The 22,098-nt window shown below is 41.4% G+C and overlaps 1 protein-coding gene across 1 annotated transcript in view; it reads left to right on the forward strand.

Annotated features, from left to right (window-relative positions):
• Nucleotides 1-209: 209 nt before the first annotated feature.
• Nucleotides 210-22,098, forward strand: part of CRB1 (crumbs cell polarity complex component 1) — a 184,452-nt gene continuing 162,563 nt past the window's right edge. Inside the window, 3 exon segments of the mRNA XM_013003922.1 lie at nt 210-238; nt 739-1,346; nt 19,389-19,584. Coding sequence (XP_012859376.1) covers nt 210-238; nt 739-1,346; nt 19,389-19,584 — 833 coding nt within the window.

Here is a 22,098-nt window from a genome sequence, read left to right on the forward strand (position 1 = left end):
TGACTTGGGACAATATTACTGGGTTATTGATTCCTTGCACATTATTAGTCTAAATAGAATTCTGTACATGCACCCTTAGAAAAGAGAAGTGTTTGGAGCAGGGTGAAGTCACGAACTCTGCTACGTGTATTTCCTGACTGTGGGATTTAATGTTATTTGTAAATTATTTCTCTGTGAAGATTAAAAATAATGTATGTAAGATATCTGACATGCTTGATGCAGAAAGTAAACCTTCAGAGTAAGTATTGTATAAATTTTTATTTTTTTCCTTTTTCTATGTTTTTCTCTAGAGCATAGAATGGTGATGCTGCTAAACCTGCGATATAGCAAATTGCAAGGTTACTTAAATATGGCTTTTATTTAGACAACATATTCTGATATAATATAGTAACTCATCTCCCACCATTTCCTCAAGCACTCCATGGGAATATGTGAATGACACACGTATGAACAGATAGGAAGCTTTCACACCTGTTTCAATGTGCCCCATTGCTCAATGCACACGTGCCTGAGAAAAGGACTATGGAGAAAACAAGAAGAACTCAACCAACCTCTGTCTGTTTCTTATTAGCAACACTCTTTTTTGTTTAAGAAAAGTGAATAGTTAAAAATGTATCACTCGAATGAAGCCAGCTATGTTTTTTATTAATAGGTTTATGTGATTGGGTTTATGTGATTAACAGGTTTATGTAACAGGGATGGGATGAATGAAGGTCTATAGTTTTATCAACTATATAGGCTTAATCTTTTGTGTTTTGCTTTCCTGGTAGATTCCTTTTGCAACACAAATGACGCGAGGCGCCTCTCAAACTCTTGCCAAAACAGTTCTATATGCACTGGTCTTTCAAAAGACAATTGCTGTTGCTCAGACACAGTCAATAATTTGGATAAAGACTGTGGCAGCCTGAAAGATGCTTGTTTCTCTAGTCCCTGTCAGCAGAACGCTTCTTGTGTCAACACCACAGAGCTAGGCTTCCGGTGTAAATGTCCCCCTGGCTACAGTGGGGTGACCCGTGAGACTGCCATTGGCTACTGTGGCAGCAACGTCTGCCGGCATGGAGGCATCTGTCACTCCCACCCTGTGGGCCCTGTCTGCATCTGCCTTGCAGGGTTTGCTGGAAGCTTCTGTGAGAAGGATTACGATGAGTGTGCTTCCAGCCCCTGTCACAACAGAGCCATGTGTCAAGATGGAATCAATGGCTATTCCTGCTTCTGCGGCCCTGGATATCAAGGCAGCCACTGTGACTTGGAGGTGGGTGAATGTGTTTCAGAACCCTGCAAGAACGAGGCTGTGTGCCTTAATGAGATAGGAAGATACACTCGTGTCTGCCCCCAAGATTTTACTGGTAAGTATGATGACATGTCAATCTTGCCGATGCACTTGTCTCTTTCTCTAATGTGGCAGCAGCAGGGTGACATTTTTGTCCCATCTAGTTCATGAAAATAACCAAGTTCTTGACAGGAAGTAATCACTGTATAGAAATCCACGGAGCTTCAGTGTTTGTCTACTGATGGTGTTTTATAGAGAGCGCTGTATGTTTTAAAATTTGGATTCATTCCAGAATGGGTGGGCCTGCTGCGGAGTCCACGTGATACCGGAGGACCTTCAGAAGTAGGTCCCCAGTCGGTTTTTCTCAGGTCTGTCTGGGCTGGACTCAAACCTCTGTATTTTCAGCACATTGGCCACTGTTATGACCTAGAATCCTGAGTAAGATAAACTATGAAGGAGGAGCTGGTGATCTACTTATTATTAGCGGGTTAGGTTCATTCAGATTCAAAGAGGAAAGGTAGCTTTGATCATCAGTTTAATATAAGGCCTGAATTCTGATAGCTCATCAGTGATTTTTAACTCTGAATGCACATTAGAAATTACCACTCAGATATGAAACTGAGGTACTTGCAATCCCCCTGCAGAGAGTGGTCTAATTTAATTGATGGCTCTTGTGTGGGTTGGTCCCAGAGCCAGAAATTAAGCATGTGTGACCTTAACTTGGAAACTATTCTTGCATATTGCCTCATGTAGACACACAAGGAGCATGGTTTATTCAGTCATCCCATGGTGACCAGTTGTGACAGCTCAGGTCAATTAATAAGGAACCCAGAGAAAGGCCCACAGAACAAAGGGGAAAAGTCACACTTAAGAAGGAACGAAAGTGACTATTAGAAGTTGGCCTGGATCCGTTGAAGTGCTGTGGGGCGCAGCCTAGACCTGTCGATGGTTCCAGGAGGCTCTATTATCATGAACCTGGCTGAGTGTGCTACATCCGAATTTAGAGTGGCCATAAAGACCCCGGCCTACACAAAGGCCCGTGTTCCACCAAGCTGCAAAATAAGAAGGTGTAATCAATTTCAAAGGACAGCAAGGTGGGAGGGAATTGAGCACCAGCCGCACACAATGGGAGGGCTCACGCTGCCTGATGCTCCATGCACTGCATCCGGCATCATGAACCGTGAATCATGAACCGTGCTCAGAGAGAGGCATGGAAGGGGCTAGCAAAATCTGCTTTGCATAAGCAAAAACTCCCATCTAAGTTGAAAATAAACAACACCAACGTTTTTAATGACCAGGCTATTAGCTCTGAGCATGCAGTTCTTTTTTAGTTGAAGATTATGCAATGAATCATTCCATAATTTAAGGACTTCCTTCAAACTAGCCAGATCAACTAATGTATATTTTTCACATGAGAAAAAAGAGACCATGCCTCCAGTCTGAGGGAAAGGAAGCTGCAGGAGGGCAGGAAACAGTGATTAGGTGTACGATGAAACAGAGGAGGTGAGGAAATATATTGTGTCCTCTGTTCTGTGAAATGGACCTTGATATAAAAATAATCTTTGAGGGAAAAGAAAAAAAAAACCCACCACATTAAATCGGCTTGTCAGTTGTAAGATGCAGCTCTAGCTTTGAAACAGAAATGGCTATAATTAAAAACTTCATTTTATATTCCAGAAAATAGATGAAGAATTTTATCCACCAGGCACAGCAAACCTCAGCAAGAAAGAGATCACCTAAAATCAGATAAACTAGCCAAAGCAGAAAGTTTTATGAGAAGCAATCGAGCTGAGTTGAGCAGGTCTATCAATATTTGTTTAAGGAAGGAGGGAAGAAAACGTGGATGGGTCAATCTGAAATGCGAGCATATTAAGTACTGTAATCTCAAATGCGTATTGTCATTTTAGAACAGCAGATATTGAACCAATACAACAGTACGCTAACAAAAGTAAGCCCTAGGGGCACTGTGGAATATAGAATGGGCTGCTAACTGCAAAGTCAACAGTTCAAACCCATCAGCAGCTCCATAGGAGAAAGATGAGCCTGTCTGTTTCTGTAGAGCTACAGTCTCAGAAACCCAAAGGAACAATTCTACTCAGTCCTGTAGGGTCATTGGAGTTCAAATGGACTCAATGGAAGTTATTGGTTAAGCTAAACTCTCAAGAAGAAATTTGCTATTCAGTTATTTTATGGTGAGGATTTCAAAGATAGAAAACAAATACTCATGGTTCAAAGATTCTGCTCCAAAAAAAGGCAGAGTAGTAACCAATTTATTTTGTATGTCCTCTATGACTGGGCTTCAAGGCATAGTGTTGTCACTTTACATAGACCTTGATATAGGTGATGCTGACCCCACCCTTCAAGAATCTCCCAGGTTAGTTTGGAGCTGGGAGAACATATTATTATGTACATGGAAAGAGACAGTGGTGGATCAGAACAAAAAATCTTACCATAGTGAATGATGGGGGGAGTGCGGAGTGGAGATCCAAAGCCCATTAGTAGGCCACTGGAGATCCCCTTGCAGAGGGGTCTCGGGGAGGAGATGAGCCAGTCAGGGTGCAATGTAACAATGATGAGAAATACAATCTTCCTCTAGTTCCTAAAGGTTTCCTCCCCGCTCCCACTACCATGACTCGAATTCTATCTTGCAAGACTGGCTGGACCAGAGGAGGTACACTGGTACAGATAGGAACTGAAAATACAGGGAATCCAGGACGGATGAGCCCTATAGGACCAGTGGTGTGAGTGGCAAAGCAGGGAGGGTAAAGGGAGAGTGGGTAGGAAAGAGGGAACCGATTACATGGAACTGTGTGTGACCTCCTCCCTGGGGGACAGACAACCAAAAAGTGGATGAAGGGAGACGTCGGACTGGGCAAGATATGACAAAATACCCATTTATAAACTATCAAGGGCTCATGCGGGAGGGGGGAGCGGGGAGGGAGGGGAAAAATGAGGACCTAATGTCGGGGGTTTAAATGGAGAGAAAATGTTTTGAGAAACGATGTACAAATGCGCTTTACACAATTGATGTGTGTGTGGATTGGGATAACAGTTGTATGAGCCCCTAATAAAATGTTAAAAAAGAAAAAAAAAAGGAAAAAAAAAGAAAGAGACAGTGGTGGGTAGCAAAGGCCTAAGTGTTAGTAGTTGTCATTGTTCTTATGACAGTAGTTGTTAAGGGTAAGTGAATAGTACAGCAAGGAGGCCACATCTGACCCCATTTGGCTTCAGCAGGGAGGGGAATCTAGCTCCATATCTACCCAAGGCCGGTTTCCTCCAGGCAGAGAGGTGGGACGCGCCTGCACCCTCTAGCCTTCATTCTCTTGTCTGTTTCCACACCAACTACAACACCGAGGGAATCCATCACTCACTGCAACGGGCTCCCAAGTAAGGGGATGTATTAGGGAAATTTATTAGGGAACTCACAAAGACCTCATGATTAGGGGAATTCATTAGGGAATTCAACAGGTTACCACAATTCAGGATCAATAAAGAATAATGACACAGTGCCTTCCTCAGCCAGCAACAAGTTTTTCTCGTCCAGTCATTCAGCCCCAGGTGCCTTTGGCTTCTGCCTCTCTGGATCAGGAAGCCTGCCTGCTGCTCTCCCTCAGTCTCAGAGCTCTGCCCCTCAGTTCTGTCTCATGGACCCCTCCGCCTCCGCCTCTAGTCTCAGCGCGCCATAGCCTCAACTGCCTCCCCACTTCAGGGGAGATGTCAAACATTCTCCGCTGTGGGCTCATCTTCCTTGATGGCCCTGCAAATTCTCTTTCTGCTTCCCACATGGCTCTCTTACACACAGAGGAATGGCTTTGATGGAGATGTGGACTTTGTCTTTCAGCAGACCACATCCTCAAGGGGGGAATTTATTCACTTCTCTAGTAAGAAGGGCTCAGAACATATCCCACCTTAATCAGGACCATTAACATACCAGAGAATGCTCTCCAAAATGAGATTCTAGCCACAGGTTTAGAAGCTAGAATGTACAATACTTTCACAAAAGGGACTATGGATAGAGAGCCATATTTGGACATTTCACCTCACCAGCCAGACAGGTACTGCTGCACAGCTTAGAACTCAGGCACTCGGGTGAGGGCGTTCCAGCGAGGAAGCTAACATCACTTGGGCGACCACTTGAGAGGTTCTGATGAAGAGAGGTAAGGCCCTGGGGAGGCAAGGGTTCAGCACTTGGTTGTTAACTGGAAGGCTGGTGGTTTGAATCAAGCTAGCATCTCTGTCCAAGAAAGACCAGACAATCTGATGCCTTAAAGATTACAGAGGAGAAAACCCTAAGGGGCACCTTGATCGGTGCCCTAAGGTAGGAACCTTGTCACACGAGTTGGCTAGGAGTCAAAAGTGACTTTACAGCACCTAACAACCCTGCAGAGAGTTACATGATGAAATCGATGTTCTAGGTAGTTGATAATTTAGGTCTCATCCAATCCTCAATATGTGCGAGGATTGAGCTGCTGGCAGCATGCAGGGTGGGTTAAAGAGGGTGGCACTATAGCAGAGACCCATGAGAGGCAATGACTCAATGGAGCATTAGGACCTGCGCTGGGAGGGAGCCCTATGGATATGAAAGGGAAGGACAGGTGTGAACGTCACTGCGAAGAAGACTCACTCACTATTCATCAAGGCCAGAATAATTATGATGTATTATATCCATGGAAAACCTGAAGTCTCCAATGTGGCAAAAGAATGCCTAAAAAGTTGCACTGCTATTCCCAATGTAATAGAACTATTGTACAGATCAATGGCTCTCCACCTTCAAGGCACGTCAGCCTCACTGGGAGGACTTGTTAAAGTGCGGAATGGCAGGTGTCGTCTGTCTGCGGCGGAGCCCAAGAACACACATTTCTCACAGGTTTCCAGGTGCTGTTACTGTTAAACCTTCAGAGATTGCACATTGAGCTCCACCACTGAAGATATTTATGGGGATTTTCAAGCATTATTCTTTACTCTTCTTTCAAAAAGTCCATGAAATAAAAATAGCAAAACCTGGTTTTTATTGAGAGAAGTTGTTAATGTGGAGCACAGTTCTTTTCTGACACAAAGACTCAAAGCATGGCAGTTGGTTAGGTTTATTTTTGCATATATGGTATGCAAAAGGAACAAATAATTCTTTATTTGATTTATTCTGTCATTACTTTATTAGACAGATATGTATTGAGCATTTTCAATGTACTAGGCACTCTCATTTTGTAAATACAGGAGCAGAGAAAGGTATTGAAAAATCTCCTTATATTTGAGGGGAGAGAAACTTACATATACCAAATTAATGAGCAATGGAAACCATATACAAGTAAGCTGGATTGTGCTAGATCCAAAGGAGATAATGAAAAGGAGAAAAGCGGTTTAATGTTAAACCTCTGAAGGTTTAACGTTAACAGTTTTAAATAGCAGTGGCGATTGGATTTTAAATTGAATGGGTAGAAAGCCTTGCTGCGAGGTGACCCATGAATACATTCCCAAAGGGGTGGGGAAGGGAGCCAAGCTGATGGCTTGTGGGATAGAATGGGTGGTGGCCCAGCCGGTGCACAGCCTCGGGGTGAACAGAACTTGTGTGTTTGCGGAACAGCAGTGATGCTGGTGGGATTTGAGTGGAGTGAGCAAGAGGTAAGGCCCGAGAGACAGAGAGAGAGAGAGAGAGACACACACACACACACATACACACACACACACACACACACACACACACGGGCTCCGTGTGGATGGGGTGGGTCTTGTATGGACCTTAGCTCTTCTTCTGAGTGACATGAGCAGCCTTCGGAGAGTTTTGAGCTGAAGACTGACATTATTAACTACAGTTTAATAAGATTATTCTGTTTGTTGTACTGCATGAATATTAAAATAGAGCACTGGGTAGAATTAAGGTGTCCCATGGAGATAAAAGCAATAATTCAGTTATAAAAGTTAATCTTCAGAGGAAAGCCTAAGGGAATTACTAAATTTGAACAACAATGCAGCAATCTATCTTTTCCATTCATCTTTTCTTTATAATTTAAGATAAAGCATGCTTTCCACTTTCTACTGCTCCCTGGTCACAATATCTAAATTATTCAGGCTAGGTCTAGCAACAATATAGTCTTCCTGAGTAGTTTGTATGAACCTTATTCTCATGTAGTATCTTCCATGTGGACAACTGAATCCTGCCCTATCTTTCTGGGTGACATGACAGTTACTCACTTAGTTTCTTATCAAAAATATCTTTTAATTGCATTTCATGCTCTCCAGCGCCTTTTTCAAAAGGCGTCCATTCTAACGCATATGAAATACAATGTAGGTAATACGTGTGCTGTCATTAAAATGACAGTTATCAAGTACATCAACTGAATTACATTCATTTTCCAGTTTTAAATACAGACTTAGTTTTCCATCTTTTTGAAGTAAGCTTTTTATCAATTTTGAAGGTATTTGTGAAAAAAAACTATATGGATTATCTAATAGTCATGCAATGGGAAACAATTCAGGGAAAATAAAACTACTAAATGGAGATTAGAATCCTCAAAAAATGTCCATAAGGAAAAATAGAAGCTTATTTCATGAGAAATAATAGTTTATTATTGAGTTTTTAATTAAACGTATGTTTCTGATCACAAAATAAAACATGGTAAACTTGCATAAATCTACTGTGATAATTATTAATAAATAGTCAAAATTCATAATAACCTTAGACATCAGCTTAAAGAACATTTAGTCAATACTGATTCTCTGGGAACCTACAAAGATATTTCAAGTATCATGCATTATGTAACATAGTCATAAAATATCTTTTGTTCTAAAAATCAAATAGTGTATAATAATATCAGAAGAAAATTCTGAATTTTACAAGTTACATTTTTATTTTATAAAGGGAAAATTGTTTTCTTTATGCCCTTAATTATAAAATCCTTTTCTTGTAGTATCATATCGAGTAAATTACACACTTCTTCAAGCATCTGCTGAGAAGACTATACAGCCATGCCAAGTAGTTTTCATGCGGAAGTGAGGTTTCTGGCTCCTGATAGACACTTGTTGACTGAGTTATTCACTGAGTAAATATTTATCATGCACTTGCAATGCACTGGACATTGTCTGGACCTTGGAGACGTAAAGATGACTAAGAGAAAATTTACACTGTTTATTCAGGGAGCTGTCATGTAAACAAAAATTGCAGTCCTGCGCTTGGTGAACAGAGTGCTGAGGAAGCTCAAAGGAGCCCGGGCGCTGGTTCAGTGGTTTAGCTAGTTGTGTCCACAGAACTAAACAACCTCTTACCTGCCTGGTAATTCTGATAGTGCCCACTTTGCCATCGGAGTGGGGAGATGAAAAATACTTGGTCCTATAAAGGAACCGGTGTCACAAAAAAGACTCTGGATTTTGGAAGCAGCAAACTGAGATTCCAGGTCTAATTGTATGTTTTCTGCTGATTTCATATTGGATAGATGTCAACAGATCCAAGCTTCTGTTTACTTATTCTAATATTGATTTTTGTGCTGTTCGTTGCCTCGAGTTAATCCTGATACATGGTCACCCGATGTGTGCAGAGAGAGAGAAACCACACCGTGGGATTCGCAAGTCTTTGTTCCTTCAAAACAGATTGCCCAGTCTGACTTTCCAAGCGTCTCTGCTAGATGTCACGTTCTGAGCTATCTGCACTCCCCAGTTCACCTGTTCCAGCACAGGCTGATAATATCACCCCCCTCTCAGGATCATGGTGGGAATGCATTGCTTTAGTAGTAAAAACAGATAAACTCACTGCCACAGAGTCGATGCCGACTAATGAAAGATACATCATAAACAGTTTTGGACTAGGAAAAGGCTAATTGCTATTACCTCCATATCTCCAAACGTCATTCATAGTACCAATAGTGTTTAAGCAATGCTCATTTATGTTTCTGTAGGTATCAGTTTTCTTATTATTTGAATCATTCTCCATCGCTTTCTCTCTTTTTTTTCTTCAGAAGACTACCAGAACCAGTTCAAGGAAGAACTTAACCAAAGGTTACAATCTCAGCTCTCTTTTGAATTTAAGCTAGAATATTATAATATGTCTAGGCAAGAACTATATTTTTAACCTTCCATACCATAAAGCATAGGCTTTGAGAGAGTATTAAAATTCTAACATTTGCGAATTATGCTATAACAGCAATTATTCTAATGGTGAGAGACTAAGGAAGACCTTTCTTTCGATTAAAACATAATTATAGAAGTGGGAAATGTATAATATTGACCTAACCAATATAAAATACAAATATAGAAATTCCTCAATCATCGACTCAAGAAATTTGCAAAGCTCAATAAAGTAGAAAGCATTCTGCTGCTTGAGACCATCAATTGCCCCCCGGACAAAGACGAGGCTTTCAGTTCCTGTGAGGCTTGTCACCTCGGGAATCTGCAGGGCTGTTGTACTTCGTCTTAAAGGGTTGCTATGAGCTCAAATGGACTCAGTTGCTGGAGTCGCTATTTTGGTCTGGGCATCTTTGAAATTCCGAAGTGAGATTCTTTGACTTTTTAACCTGCTGTATGAGGGAGCTTTAAAAATTTCATGGAAAAATGGAATTAATAAATAGGATTTTCCCACAAAGATTTGGAAACTTCCTTTTCTATTTTACAAATTTTATAAATTAAGAAAAAAAAATACACATATGCACCCAAAGATCTGCATACTAGAAGAATACAATGTTTCCTCGATCCAAACAAATAGTTTTGAGAATGCAAACAAGGTCCTGGGGCTTCTTGGGTTCTTTGTGACAGAGTAGGGTGAGGAGAAGAGCCGTGGTGATTCTGTAGGTTAAGCATGAGGCTGCTGGCCACAAAGTCAGAGAGGCGAACCCACCAGCATCAGAACTGATTTGATGGCAACGGATTTGATTTGGGTTTGGTTTGAGTAGAGAGCCAGCATACAGATGAGCTAGAGGAAGATGACTGGTGTAGTGCTATTTGGAAAAGAAGGGTAAGATCAGGTTATGTAGTACTGGATGGACCTGCAGAGTGGGAGAATTATTTTTCAAATGGACATCTGCAATCACAAAGTTTCATCATATACAAGAAAGTATGAGCCTTTCTCTTGTTTTTAAAAGGTTTTGTGTTGCTATGGTATAATCGTGGGCTGCATGAAGACGCTCCATCTACACTCTCTCCCTCATATCCCTGGTAGTGTGGCAGTCCGGCATATAGTTGTTAAAGAAGCTGGAGGTGATTTGGACCATTGACCTCTTGGTTAGCAGCCATAGACTCAACCAGCACACCACCAGGTCCTTTTATAAAGATTTTAGCCTCGGCAATGAAATGGGGCAGTGGCACTCTGTCACAAGAGCCTGCTATGAGTTGAAAATGATTGTATTGCACCCAACAGCAGCAAATCATCTCTTCCAAAGGCTGACAAAGAAACAATTCACTCTCCTACTAGACCTAGTTCTACTTCCCTTGGCTAGTCCGTGAGAAGCGCCTGCAATAGTGTCAAGAACATTCTTGAGCTCAGGAGTCATAAAGGGGAAGAAATATGACAAAGATTAAGAAAACCATGAGGAAACATATGTAATATTGAAACAAGAATCTCTCAACACAAGTAAACCTGTGGGGACCAAAAGGACCACAACAGATATAATAATAAAGTGCAAAAAATAAAATATAAAATTGGTTAACAAAATAACAATTAAACAATTTCATCAGATGTACTAAATCACTTATTTTACAACACACCACTAAATGTCTTTCAATTATCATTAAAAAAGAAAAATGAAACAGGCACCCTTGGCTGCCCTGTACGTTCTAGTTACAAAGATGTTGTGAATGCAAGGGACAAAAGGGAGTCTTAGAATTGAGAAAATGCAATACTCCTTCAGGGACACAATCCTAGATTTGTAAAGTCTTCTTTATGGAAATCATCTGAATGAGTAATTTTGTTACTTTTCTGTGTCCTGGGGGAAGGTGTGTCTAAACACCCAGACTGGAAAGCTTAGTGGCTAAAACCTCTCAGATGTTTTCACTGAATATGTAAAAAAGCCCTCCTTTAATCCTTGCTAGGAGCTTGCCAAAGGTGATTATGCTCATATGACACAGTGGATCAGAGCAGGAAGTCATCCGGCCTCTTTTCCTTACTGTGAAAGGTCGAAAAGATCCTAACATTGACAGAGAGGAGTAGAACATACTGTGTACCTCACCACCTGTCGCTGAAACCCGATGTTCCATCTCCTCTTTGCACTGATATGCGTGCCCTCGATTTGCAGTGATAACTGCTGGACTTGATCTAACAAAGAATTCAAAAAGTGCATACACACTTCTTAGTCACAAGGAAAATATTACGCATCGGGGCCTGATGTCAAATATGTTAGGTTGTTGTTCATCGATTTTGACTCGTGCCAGCTATGTAGGACAGAGTAGAACCAGCCCACAGGGTTCCCAAAGCAGTTAATCTTTGTGGAAGTAAGACTGCCATATCTTGTGTTGGGGACTTCACCAGGCTCTTTAATAGATCAGGTAGAAGCTTCCATTTAGAATCATAGGCTAATACTACAGGTTGTCATTGAGGCAAGTCCAATTCAGAGTGACCATACAGGACAGGTTTTTTGAGACTAGATACCCTTATTTTTTTCCCCACAGAGTGACTGGTGTTTTGGAACTGCTGACCCATAAGCCACCAGGGTTCTTTAGTCTAAGACTTAATCAAACAATTGTTTCTGAAGCGTGGGCTCTGTAGCTAGTGAGCGAAGTGCTCAGGGTGATTTAGTGAGGCTGTGGTGCATGCTCTGTGCAGCCTTGCCTCACCTTAGTGAGTGATGAGGACAGAGTTGATGGGAACAGGAACCTGCTGCGGGCTGATAGCACACGATGCACACGACCTTGTAGCACAGAATGTTAACATCCATCTCCAACTGAAGAAAACACTGTACCAAGGTGAAAAATCTCCAAATGTCAGTCCAAAAGCCCAGAACACAATCATTCAGAAACAATGTCTTTTTCTAAGCATTTGCCGAAGTCACACATTTGACTTGATGGATTTTGGCTTAGAGAAGACCCAGGCTTGAGGAAGCAAATCAGCACCTTGGCTCCTCATTCAGAAATGATAGATTCATTCCTGGGCTCTGACTTGATCATCCATTCATTCATTCGAGAGTTATTGAGCATTTCCCATACACCAAACAGTGTGTTCAGTTCAGCAGTGGTTGTTATTTACCATTTAGTTGGCTCTGACTAATGGCAACCCTGTATTGTAACAGAAGGAAGCGTCGCCTGATGCTGTGCTGTCTTCAAGATAACTGGGATGTTTGAGTCTATGGTTTGGTATTGCATCAGTCTGTCTCATGGAAGGCTTCCCTCATTTTTGATGGGCTTCTCTTTTACTAACCATGATAGTATTTCTCTAGCTATTGGCCTATCCTGGCAAAAATAAGCAAGCCAAAGTCTCACCATCCTTGCCTCTAAGGAACATTCTCATAATTCTTCTTGATGTGTTCATTCGTCTGGAAGTCCACCATATAGTCAGGACTCTATGACAGCACTATGGTCCAAATGCAAAACAAAAAAACCATCCATTGCTAAGATATTAAAGGCAAAAGACTCTGATCTCAAAGAGATCATCGTTGTACTTGGGAAATGGACAAATAAGCAATTGTAGGACAATGCAATACATGCTTTGTATTACAGGAAATTATGAGAACCCAGTAAGTGGTCATCTAGGACAGTTATAAATAGTAACATGTAATTTCCAGGAACATGTGAACTTGAACTCAGCCCTTGAGAAGTAATTGTAGTTAGTTTGGGAGGTAGGGGTTGATGAGTGGAGAGCACAGGTGTATAGCTTGAAATATGAGAGACAATGCAGCTGTAAGGTCTTCCATCTGGCTGGTAAACAATAGAGTCTAGCAGTTTAAGAAGCTTCTAAGAAAATTGTGCTTTATCCTAAAGGCAACGGGGAACAACTTCAAACGCTTTAGCAGACAACAACAACCTAGGGTTATTTAATAAATAAAGCTCTCATAAATGGAAGTGGGAAGTGAGAGATTATTAGGATTTGATTACAAAGGAACAGAAGTTCAGTCTTGGTTCATTAGATCAGTTTCCTAGGTAGAAATGGCAGGGCTTTACAACAAATTATAGGAGGAGCCCTGGTGGTGCAGTGGTTATGTGTTGAACTGGGATCTGCATGGTCAGTAGTTCAAAACCTTCAGCAGCTCCACGGAAGAAAACCTGGGATTTCTACTTCCGTAAACAGTTCTGTAAACAGTTGCAGTCTCGAAACCCACAAGGGCTCGCTATAAGTCAGCCTTGGCCAGTGAGTTTGGCTTTGGTTATTGCTAACGAAAATGTGGGTAATGATAACAAGTAAAGAGGTTATAGTAACTCCTGGAAAGTTGGTTGAGATGACCTGGAATGATGTTGATGAGCTCATTACATAATGCATCTATAGATAGTTGAATCACCTGGTCTGGCATTATACAAGAGTGCTATAATGTATTACTGACATAAAGTCTATGTGAAAAATGTGGCTCCTTAATTTCCATTGTCCACTCTTGTTGTACCACAGTCTTTTCTCACACACAAGTAGATACACAGACATCTTTCTTTTTTTCTAATGCACCTTTAAATGCCAGTTTTCATGGAAAATTGGCACTTATCTTAAAAAGTCCCTTGCTACACATTCTCTCCTAGAGAGGGCTTCTCTTTGCTTCTCGGGGCTGGAAGAGAAGGTTTCACACTAGCTTGTTGATTCTGCAAGACCACTGGCTCATCTCTCAATGCTTGCACAACCCCTTTCATTTCCTTGTAAGAGATTCTCTACCACCAACTTCCCAAACACTCCCAGTATCATCAGACTTCTCCTCTCTTCCAGGTGTGTGCCTGCCAGTGAGGATGCACTTCCTCAAAGTCCTTGCTGCAGAGGACTCTAGTGCACAGGGACGGTGAAGAACATGGGCTCTGAATTCGGACGGCCTGTCATCTAATCATGACTCTACTTTCAAGCTCTTTGATTTACAATACTTTTCTTAATTTCTCCATGCTTCAGAGTCATCAGAAATAAAATAATCCACAGCTGTTGAGTTGATTCTGACTCTCATAGTGACTCTCTACAATGTTTCGGAGGTTGGAAATCTTGACCGGAGCAGAAAGCCTCCTTTTTATCCCACAGCACTGCTGCAGGGTTTGCGTTGCTGACCCTGTGCTTAGCCACCCAACATGTAACCTCACATGCCAACAGGGCTCCAAATTCCAACATCTGTCTTTGAAGGGCAGGGTGTACAGGCCGAATGGTCCACAGATGCAAGGATGGTGAGACCTGATGCCGTGAACTTGAGACATGTTGTCAGGAGAGACCAGTCCTGAGAAAGGACATCATGCTTGGTAAATTAGAGGCAGTGAGTAAGACAAAAGCCCCTTTGACAGTGGCTGCAACGATGGGCTCAGACAGAAGAACACATGTGAGGATGGCTCGGGGCTGTTCAGTTTCGCTCTGTTGGAGATTGGGTCCCTATGAATTGGAACCATCTCAATGGCACTTAACAACCACTCCATAAACAATGTTTCAAGGACTAAATGAAGTGGAATCCTGTACATAAGGTGCTGGGCAAAGTATCTGGCATGACCTAACTCCTGATAAATGTCAGTGTTATTATGTTTGTTGTTGTTGCTATTCCTAACAATAAAGGATCCTCATCTTCAAAGCAAGTATGGAGATAAAAGTGTAACAAGAACTTCCAAGATCATGTTGTCAGTACTACACCCATGTCAAAAGGGCAGAACCATTCAGGAGATCTGGAGAGGCTTCCCCAGGGAAGGAATGGTAAGTGTAAGCCTGACAGCTTTCATCAGATGGCCAAGTGGGGAAGAGTGTTTTGGAGAGAGAGATCAGTACAGAGACTTGGAATGGTGGACACACATGGTGGAGTTGAGGACGATCAGCTGATCTAATATGGCTGGTGTGCAGAGGGATTAAAGACAGAAATGATATAAAGGTTGCCAAAATAAATTTCCGTTTGCTCCCAATCCAATGAGGAGCGATGACAGAATTCAATGGCCACCCTTTCCAGCTTCACAAGGTGCTTATCGCCCCGGCCGACAGGCCCTCTGCACTAGCATGGAGGAGCCACTTCCTGAAACAGCTCCACTTTAGGGCTTAGGAGTCTTCAAAACTGTTTGAGTGTTATGATTTTTACTGTAATGTGAGGTCTTTCACTTTCTTAACTCAACTCTGTTGTCAATTTGAGATTTACGAGTGAAGGAGTGGAGGTTAGCCTGTCAATCAGATCACAGCTTGATGACCTCATTTGGAGGTGCTAAGGAAATACATAGTTCATTGGAGGCGGGACACATGCTCACTCCATGGGAGACATTGCAGCTGACAAGACACATGGAGCTACTCTAGTGCCCTGAGCTGGTGGTGCCATGTGGAGACCCCTGCCAGCACTGAGATGCTTGCAAGGCCACTGAATCCACAAGACTTTCCACCCACTGGCCTGTGATCTTCCAGTATTTGGCGTCATTGCATGTGTTTTGTGAGTCTGAAGAGGACTTTATAGATTGGTATCAGGCATATGAGTTAATATCGTACTTATGGACTTGATCTGAACTGAGCTAGCATATTTTCTTAATGTACAATTACTCTTTATATAAAACTCTTTCTTATACACATATGAATGTCCATGAATTTGTTTCTCTAGTTTACCCAGATTAACACATAAGGGGACAGAAATAGGGGGAAATGGCATCTCTTGGCTTCTCTATGATACAGAGGCTATTTTTGGAATGGAGAATAGCAACACTGAGTTTACAGTAGACAGTCCCATCTACCTGGATTGAGGCTAACTGCACTTAAATTCTGTATTTTGATATTATTAATATCGGGTTCTAGCATGGCAGCTTGTGAGGATATCACAGGATTGGGCAGTGTTTTGTTTGGTTGTACGTAGGGTTGCTTTGGGTTGGAACCAACTTGAAGGCACCTAACAACAAAAGCAGGGCCCAGGCAGTGGTGTCTTTTACCGTATGCCTAGATTAGGGTGGGTGGGCAGTAAGAAAGGCTGTGGCCCTTCTTCTCTTACATCTTGGGGTGCTGTAGAAAGTATTCAGTCAAGTGGACTTTCCTCGTATCAGTTAATATGAACTTGCTATAAAAGGAAAGGAGAAAGAAGTAGCAAGCAAGAAAGGTTACTGTCAAATCATTTTTTTAACACATGACAACCCCACATGAATTAAAAAGAGAGGAAAGGAAAAGAGGGTGAAGGAGAGAGGAAGAGGAGAAAAGGGAAGAAGAATATGTCCAAAGAGCCCTGAAGAAGATCTAGCATGTGCATTGTCCAGAAAACCAAGATAAGGTGGCATGGCCTTTTACATTTGTTTAATTAGGACTAAAATTAGAAGAAAAAGAACCTTCAGATGACTTATCAGAGACATTGTTTCTCTACACCAGATATTGAATAAACTTGGTAAGTTCTTGGCTTTTCATATTTTCACATAATACATTAGGAAAAATCATGGGATTTCCAATCTTCCTAGAAAATACTTGAAATGTTTCTGACAATTTGTGAAAACTGGATAGTGTGGCATGATCTCTGACCATCAGGAACCCGATGGTCAGCTTACCTACAGTAATTATAGATGCTACTGTGGATAACAGCTTCGGCTTTAAAGTAGCTGCTAGGTTTTTCTATTGCACTGTTCAAAGCCACTGCAAAAGAGCTCTTTAAAGTGTCAAAAAGCGGAGATGTCACTTTGAGGATATCCCACATCATGTTCAGTTGTCTCACATGCAAGCAAATACTGGATAGTTCATTAGGAAGACTGAAGAAGAACGGAGATGCATTGAGACGCATAGTGTTGGAGAAAAATACTGAACACACCACGGACTATCAGGAAGACAAACAAATCTCTCCGGAAGCAAGTCCCGCCAGAGTCCTGCTAGAGGCAAGACTTCCTCTCTTGGACAGAGCATTAGAACCATTCCCTGGGAGAGGGCATTGTGCTTGGAAAAGCAGAGGACCAGTATGAGAAAGAAAGACCCTCAATGAGATGAATTAGTACTAGCTGTAGTGAAGGGCTCCAGTATAGGAAATATTGTGAGGATGGTGCAGGGCAAGGCAGAGCTGGGTTGTGTTGCGCACAGATTTGGGTTAGGTTGTACACAGAGTTGGGTTATATTATATACAGGGTTGTGTTGTGTTGTACACAGAGCTGGATTGTGTTGTACACAGGGTTGGGTTGTGTTATACACAGAGTTGGGTTGTGTTGTACACAGTTGGGTTGGGTTGTACACAGAGCTGGGTTGGGTTGTTCACAAGGTTGTGTTGTGTCGTACACAGAGTTGGGTTGTGCTGTACACAGTTGGGTTGGGTTGTACACAGAGCTGGGTTGAGTTATACACAGGGTTGGGTTGAGTTGTACACAGAGCTGGGTTGGGCTGTACACAGGGTTGCTAGGACTTTGACCCAGCTCAACAGCACTTAACAACAGCCCCTATATTAAGTGAGCAACGCAATCAGAGGAGTTCTTGCCTCCTGCTCTTTCCTGCCCTATACATTCCTTTTGCTATCAAATTCCTCGGTTCTTGGCTTTATTTATTTATTATTATTTTTCCTATCATCTTTTCTCTTGTTCCACACAGAACTGATAAGTAATTCCAACACACTTTTGATTCCAAGCTGTTCTTGGAAAAGAGTTCTATAATTGAGATTTTTCCAGTTCTTACCCAACCTGCCACAAAAGAGCTTGTTACTGCAACTGCATTCAATTTCTATTGTTGTACACTGTTTTAATGGCATGGAACGTATTTAATAACACTAGCCATGAAAAGAGTTGCCAGGTAAAATGGACCAACTGTGGTGGTCGGTACCTTTTTGAAGGTTGATTGTTTATGGATGTATAATCACTGTCTACACATACCAGCAGATATTTAAATGGAAAATGAAAATTGTAGTCAGCTATACAGATGCTTTCTCCATGAAGTCAAACATCTGGAGCTACAAAAACATCTGGATGACTGACTAGATTTCTCACTTCTTCAGATTTGGCATCATGCACACATAGAGCGGATTGCTTTGCCTTTGTCAATAACAGTAGTAAAATGCAGTAAGAACCATGCTATCAAGCAGCATTGAGATTACTACAAATAAAATCATTCTGAATATTATTAGCTTTTTAACACTGAAAGTTTATTTAAGCTACTGTGATACCTTCTTATACATGGATCAGGGTTACTTTAAAACGGAAGTCTTTGAACTACCACATGTAATGTTGTCGCAGTATTGAAAACAATGGTCCATAAAATATTTCTTGCTTGTATGAGCCCCTAATAAAATGTTAAAAATATATATATATATATTTCTTGAGTGTTAGAAAGTCATCCATGTTATATTTAAACACAGATCAATATAGGTATATATTGTATTTTGAAAGATAAAATGTAGACATGGGCTGAATTTAACTGATAGTTTGACCTTATGTATTAATAATTCTAGCAAATAAAAATGACTGAAACATGAAAGGAAATACCCCAGTGTCACACAAAAACTGTGAAATAACAATTCCTAAGGTTGTTTTTCCTTACTAAGTATTTAGTATGGATAGCTAGTCTTCTAAGTACTTCAGGACACATTTAAGTATAATAATAACCTCACGCGGTAGGTAATGATTATTTTCTGATAACCATTAGGAAAGTGAAATATGGAGAGATTAAGAAACTTGCTCAAAGTCGCAGTGCTGATGCGTGGCTGTGACAAGCGCTCAGCTCAGGGAGGCTCTCTGTGAAGCCTGGGCTTTTACCCACTGCGCTCTGTGCTGCCCAACGCAGCTGGATGTTGAAAAGTGATCTGAAAGCCTTGACCAATCCCTTCCAGACTTGCAGCAAAAGTACAGTTGACAATTACTTTGTTCTAAAAATGCCTCCTTTGTTTCCTCAGAATACAAAGCCACAAGCTGTTGTATGCAATCTTTTTTTTTTTTTTTGCAACGAACAGCTGCTCTGCTCTGCGCAACTTCCCACCAGCATGCCAAAACATGAATAACAATTCAAGAGCGGAATTATTTTGGGTAACATAGCATTTGACAAGAGCTTTGGTAAACAAAGAGTTGCCAAATAGCTAACATATCAACACTTGGCTCAAACTTTTCTTTTTTTCCCCTCTGCTGCTTATTTTAAAAGGTGCAAACTGTGAAATGGAAATTGATGGCAGTTGGACACAGCCCTGCCTGAATGGTGGGACTTGTCAGGACGTTTTGGGCAGTTCTTTCTGTGCCTGTGCCCCTGGATTCCAAGCAGGCCACTGTGAACTCCACTTGGATGAGTGTCTGAGCCAGCCGTGCCGCCATGGTGGGCTCTGCATGGATGGAGACAACAGGTAGGATCTCACCCACATTTTGGTGACTGGCTTAGAAAGAAATCATTGAACAAGAACTGTATCTCACTCTGGAGAATTTGGAGATGTCACATTCTCAATATTTTACACTTTACATAAAGCGGTGGCATTGTTGAGATTCTACTCCAAAATGTATTCTTGGGAAGTCCAAGTCCTCTGGTCCCAAAAGTAGGGTCGTCCAGGTCACTTGGTAGGGGTATAAGCAGTTGAGCACTTCACTGATAATCAGAAGTTTGGAAGTTGGAATCCACCCAGAGGTGCCTTGGCAGAAAGACCCAGTTGAGTGGTTATGACCCTTAAACCACGTAAAGCAGCTCTGCTCTGACATGGGTTGTCATGTCACAGGGTTGTCATGGGTAGAGATCAACTTTTGGTTTTGGTTTCTTATATAAGGTTAGAATTGCCTTTATTGATCCAGACTCCTAGCTTTGAAATTCCATGGGATAAACCTGTGAAGATAGAGAAGGGATCAAGACACAGCTAGAGATTACTCTACATGTGAGCATAGGGTGTATCTACATGGCAAGTACGTAAATCAACAGGTGAAAAATGAATCCTTTAGACATTCTATATAAACAGCATTGTGAAGGACAATTGTATTACATGAATTATGTCTTGAATGTCTAGTGTTTGGAGAATTGGAGACTTTTGAGAAAGTAGAATAACAAGAGGTAGCTCTCCGATTCTTTGTTGCTGGTTCAGGCAAAACCAGCAATAATAAATTACACTTTAATATGATGATATAATAAATGTATGTAATAGTAGTTGAGTTCACATGAAATACATAAAGGGGAACATTCTAGTACTTATTCAGATTACAAATACTGAATTATCAAATGCATAAACATTTTAACAGCATTAAGCACTTGATGCCATCTTGCTATGATGGACATTAAGGTTCTCATACCACAAACAAAGAGTCTAAAATTCAAGGGAGTTAGGTGTCTCCCACAAAGTTACACAGTTAATTCTCTGGGGGGGAAATAGTGACTAGAATATCTGCTTTTATTTAATAAATGAGATAGAACTCATCTCCAATATATTTTTTAAGTGAATTAAACTTAAACAGGGAGCAATCAATAAAAGACATCTGTGCTCCAAACATATCCAACAAAATAATTAAAATTTACATAAAGCAATGCAATTGTTCATTTCTTTTGTTAAACACAAAATATGGCTTTTAACCACATACCATGTCCTGCCTCTGACTTTTAATTATGTCTCAGTCATGCTCCAGAGGCAGGACCCAAACGCCCGGAGGTGTGTAACCAGCTCTCTCAGGACAAAACCAGAATGGAAGTTTTCCCCTAAGAACCTCAAAGGACCAAAAGGAGAGCCCCCATTCATGGTTTCCTGTTTCCAGAAAGCCTCAGAACAGAAATTGCCCAAAGCTTTTGATTGATGTGGAAATGTAAACAAGCCAAGGCTAAAACCTTGTCACATTTGATTCTCCTCACTCGAATGTGAGGAGAATAATGGGCTTGTTTTACCCTTTTATGTTGTTAGGTGCCCTCAATTTGGTTCCAATGATAGAGACCCCATGTGACAGAGGAGAACCACCCACAGGGTTTTCTAGGTTGTATTCTTGGAGAGGAGCCTTAGTGGCAAAGTGGTTAGCACACTTCAATGGTAACCAATTGGCATTTTTAACCCACCAGCCACTCCATGGGAGAAAGATATATGGCAGGCTACTTCCATAAAGATTTACAACCTTGGAAACCCAGTGGAGCAAGCCATACACTATCCTACAGGGGCACCATGAGTTGAACTCTACACACCTACAGTTTGCTTAGTTTACAGAAGCAAATCACCAGGCCTTTCTGGTGGAGTAACTGGATGGGTTTGAACCACCAATCTTTTCGTTAGCAACGGAGTGTTTAAACTTTCGCACCTCCAGGGCTCCTTTATTTTACCCTTATAGTCTTAATACATGCTATTTGTTTTATTGAATTGGGGGAGGAAAGTAATCACAGAGACCCAAATGTGGCAAGACTTTATTTTCCTACAACAAAAAGCCACAGATTAGCATATTTACTATGAAACATTTGGAAACACGAAACAAACAAAATAAATTCTTGCAGACCAAAGGAACTATTCAAATTTGTCTCCAATTTTAGGAATTGAGGTCTCCTAGTCAGGAAGTGAAAGAGGCCTCTTGACAGTGACTCTATCAATAAGCATTGGACGGCTAACTGCAAGGTAGCTGTTTCAAACTCATGAACCACTCCATGGGAGAAAGATGAGGCAGTCTGCTCTTGTAAAGATTACAGACTTGGAAGCTTTATACAGGATCATTCTGAGTCTGAATCGATTTGATGGCTTAGACTCTGGTGGACAATGGGTGACACATTGACCTGCTAACCACAAAGTTAATGGTTCAAACCCACCAGTTACTCCATGGAAGCCTTCTGAGACTGCTTCCTCCAGTAGTGATTGGCAGTGATGGAAACCCTAAGGGGCAGTTGTACTCTGTCCTATAGAGCAGCTATCAGTCAG

Source organism: Echinops telfairi, unplaced genomic scaffold (genome assembly GCF_000313985.2).
Source record: "Echinops telfairi isolate 266 unplaced genomic scaffold, ASM31398v2 ScPeMD7_7424;HRSCAF=8462, whole genome shotgun sequence".
NCBI lineage: Eukaryota > Metazoa > Chordata > Mammalia > Afrosoricida > Tenrecidae > Echinops > Echinops telfairi.